General features: G+C 30.9%; 1 protein-coding gene across 2 annotated transcripts; it reads right to left on the bottom strand.

Annotated features, from left to right (window-relative positions):
• Positions 1 to 603: 603 nt before the first annotated feature.
• Mocs2B (Molybdenum cofactor synthesis 2B) lies at positions 604 to 2,696 on the bottom strand. Of its 2 annotated transcripts, XM_034321498.2 has the most exons (7): positions 2,466 to 2,696; positions 2,236 to 2,382; positions 1,873 to 2,176; positions 1,322 to 1,592; positions 1,166 to 1,251; positions 854 to 1,101; positions 605 to 775 (listed from the first exon to the last, which is right to left on the bottom strand). In XM_034321498.2, the coding sequence occupies exons 1-7, from the start codon at positions 2,544 to 2,546 to the stop codon at positions 650 to 652; spliced, it is 1,263 nt and encodes a 420-aa protein (XP_034177389.1). In that variant the 5' UTR covers positions 2,547 to 2,696; the 3' UTR covers positions 605 to 649. The 2 variants fall into 2 exon arrangements, with proteins under 2 accessions (XP_076547337.1, XP_034177389.1); XM_076691222.1 differs by having other exon boundaries at positions 604 to 1,101.
• Between the last annotated feature and the right edge of the window lie 1,349 nt (positions 2,697 to 4,045).

Here is a 4,045-nt window from a genome sequence, read left to right on the forward strand (position 1 = left end):
GGTATATTGATCCCTACATACTAAAAAATAAAAAGCTACTTTTTTTGGAACAATAATAATAAGTGTAAAGTCATCTCCCAAAATCATGACAAATAATTTTTGCGCATCCTATATACGGGATTTTGCTATGATCACGGTGTGCGTATTTGAAAAAAGGTAAGTTCCCCCCCCCTTTTTTTTTACGTGGAAGAAATCTTCAGAAGACACCCCCCGCCCCCCTGGGGAGGAGCCGGGGGTAGTGTGGGATTTATACCCACTAAAATCTCCACGGTGGCCTGCACAGGACCTCTGAAGAATACACCGGGACCGACGCTAACAAGTTCCCCCCTGCCTTTCTAAACAAGGGCCCACGGCAAGAGACCGCCGAAAGTTGGCCCTGAACTCGACCCTTGACAGCCAATAGTAAGAGCCGTTAACATCTATCGCGTGGACACCACGCAGCTGTTTTGTTTACATCAGTTTACATTTACTGACCCTGTTACTGACTCGTTTCGTTGGACGGACTATAGGTTAGATTCATCCAGGAAACTGCTGATAATGTTAGATCACCACAAATGAAAGCAAATCATATTTTTGAAAAGTATATTTATTTTTCATGTTTAATAATACACAAATTTCATTAGTTGGTTTTATACACTATAAGTAATAATTATTTTGCCTTTTTTGCATATTTATCCTCTAGTTCGTGTAATTTGCAGTCAAGTTCTGCCATGGAATATGTCCTTTTTCTAGTTGGTTTAAATGTTCCTTTAAGGCTATTAATATCTTCTTCTTTCTGTAAAATAGAAAAGGTTGAATGAATAGAAACATTAGATGATTCATAAAATTTCATTGTATCCAAATGAAACTTTACCCAAAAGTCTTTGTATTCAGGAGAAATGCCTTCTAAATACAATATTCTGTTTTCAATATTTTTAAGTCGTTCATATATATCTTTAGGAACAGGTCTATTTATTCCAAGAATCCTTTCAGTGGTTGAGATTCTATCATCTAATACAGATGAATAATTACTATTTGTTTGATTCATTCCTGACATAGAGGCCTTCCGTAAGGTATGGTGATCAACCATTTGTGGTCCCCATGCATTGAGTACTCTGTGCACTGAACAGATTCACATATAAAAATTTCATCTTCTGATCGTTGTATTACTATTATTTTACATTACCTTTAACGTGGCTTTTAGAATCTTTTCTTCTAATAAGGATAGCGTCTACCCTTGCACATGAATCTTCATTTTCATCACTTTGATCTCTAAAATGCAGTAAGGATACTGTATAAATATTATATAAAACAGTTTTTTATAAATGTTTCATATGTTAACCTGTGACAACAAAATTCTTGTACATTTACAATGTTCACTTGCTGACGTTTTCTTTCAATAAAAGAAGATATTCTGTGATTCAATTCGTCAGGTGTGGCACGAATTTGAACGAGATTTGGATCAATTATAACTTTAGAGTCTTCCTCTTCCATTTCTTCTTCTTCTTCTTCCTCACTGTTAAATAGATCAGAATTTTCTACCACAGTTTCTACTACCTCATTTGATATTGCAATCATATCTTCTGATTCTTCTGAATCTCTTTTACTATTAACTGTGCAAAATAAATATTTGATTTGTAAGTACTTAATGAATCATTAGTAGATTTGAAATGGGTAAATGGTTATAAGATCATAAAAATGTTATCATCAATTTATTAATATTTATGTATGCATTCAATATAAAATATATATTTTTTTCAATTTTTTAAAACTCAACAATACATTATTCAAGCACCATATATATTATTTTCATATAATTAAATAAATGCATTTTAGGTTTTACATACATTCTCTTTTTAACTAATACTTCAATGATATAAAAATATTATTTACTATTTGACCAGGAACATTCTTGATTCTCTTTCCATTGAGTTTCTTGCGTATCATACACTTCCTTCTTCCAAATTGGGACTGAGGCCTTCAGTGCATTGATAGCATACTCAACAGCTTTCAATGATTCTTCCCTGTGAGGAGATGAAATAGCAATCATCACACTTGCTTTGGATACTGGTACTTCTCCAAGACGATGATAAATAGCAATATGATGGACATTCCATTGAGAACGAATTTTTGCACATATATTATTCATTTCTTTTAATGCCATTGTTTCATATGCTTCATATTCCAATTTTAGTACCTGTGAAACATATACATAAATAATACGTTCAAATTTATAGTTGAAATTAACATATATACCTTTTTATTATTAAAATTATCACGAGTAACACCAATAAATGTAGATATAGCTCCACAATTAGGAGCTATAACTAAACTAATCATTTCTTCAATGTTTAGTTCTTCCTGTTGCAATTTAACACTGTCTTTTGGAGTTTCCATTCTAACCTAAAAAATCCACAAATAGAATTTATACTTTTCTATATTAATATGTATCATTAATATTATAGATTTACTTGTGAAATACGAACCTCCACTGAGCGGTGGAATAACTGCAATTTCGTCTTTTTCGGAAAATAGTAATGTTGTATCCGAAGAAACGAATTCTTCATTCACCGCTAAGATTGCGGTATCTCGTATACTTTCTAATTTAAATTGACTAATTACTTTATCCACTAAATCAGCATATGATAATCTCTGTGGAATAGTAATATAGCATTTTTGTTTTCCTGTTAATTCTCTTGCTTTGGCAAAAAATAATATCTTCACTTGTACTTCACCAGCACTGTCACCCATTACGGAATGTCTGCATATAATGATATAATAAGTCTACAAATTCCTGGAAAATCTTTATCACACGGTATATAATTATCAAGATATCGAAGCTTGTTATGTAAGTGATCCATCATTTAAAATAATAGATATTCCATTAATATTCGAAACAAGGTTATGTTCCTCTCATAAAGGTCTTAAACAATCGATATACGTTGTCAATACTTCAGTATTATTGATACTATTAAATGTATGAGATGACGTTGATATTGATAAAATGAATGAAGTAATTTTATGAAAATCAAAATATATTTAATATCAACAAAATACTGGTAATATTAATCACCTGAGAGTCATTATTGACAATACTTCAGTTGGTACTAAAGTGATCTATAGATCTATAGTTAACAGGTATACTGATTGGTTTACACCTGTATCATATAGAATTTAATTTGACTGATATTATGTTTGTTAATAACTGATTAGTTTTTTATCTACAAATACTGATAAATAAGAATTAATTTTATTTAAAAATGTAGAGGATTGACTGTATTGTAAGACAATGCCATAAAGATGAAATTGGTGAACTATTTAATAGGAATAAAATTGGGAAGGATAAAATCAGATCAAAAATTTGAGGGGAAGATTTCATAAATTATATTTTAACCAAAGAAGAACTTGGTATATCATATTGGCATTCAATATTAAAATCAGTATTTCCTATTAGCACTATTACTCCCGCCTTCCACATCACCGGCGGCAGTGCCGGTTAAATTACGTGGTTAATCAGACTAGGATTTATGTATGTTAGAAGAAGTAGGTTAACATTTTTTATCATTTAAAGTTCTAATGATGTTACGTTAATGGTGTAATATCTAAATAACTACCACTTTTAAACAGCAATCTATCAAGTAGTTGAATAAATAGTCGAGGTGTAAAAAGAATATTCTTTATTTAAATTACAATTTGTTATATACCATAAAACAATCAGAATAATATAATTTCCAAAAAATTAACAAAATGCTACTCTATAGATCGACGGGAGTACCTTGTATCATACATATTAAGGTCAACCAAGAAATGAGGTCAACGTAGCAAAGAATCGTACTGTTCCGCCTGCATAATATTCAATGTACAAGATCTAATATATTTGTTAAATTATTATTTCAAATGTTTCGATCAGATAACAATCACTTCATCTAAAACATCGTAATACGTTATGTATTAGAGACAAATTGCATTTATATAAATATTCGTGTATATCAGGGTTTCAAAACGTATAGAAATCTAATCTTATCGGTATTAGAGATGAGAAACTTTATAAGACACACGACCCGCA

Source organism: Osmia lignaria, chromosome 12 (genome assembly GCF_051020975.1).
Source record: "Osmia lignaria lignaria isolate PbOS001 chromosome 12, iyOsmLign1, whole genome shotgun sequence".
Lineage (NCBI taxonomy): Eukaryota > Metazoa > Arthropoda > Insecta > Hymenoptera > Megachilidae > Osmia > Osmia lignaria.

Excerpts from the sequence above, each read along its gene's own strand:
- Mocs2B (XM_076691222.1), bottom strand. The coding sequence starts at position 2,546 with ATGAAGAATTCGTTTCTTCGGATACAACATTACTATTTTCCGAAAAAG. Across the intron at positions 2,383-2,465 it reads TATTCCACCGCTCAGTGGAG|GTTAGAATGGAAACTCCAAA; the intron begins GTTCGTATTTCA and ends TGGATTTTTTAG. Across the intron at positions 1,102-1,165 it reads TTCTAAAAGCCACGTTAAAG|TGCACAGAGTACTCAATGCA; the intron begins GTAATGTAAAAT and ends GAATCTGTTCAG.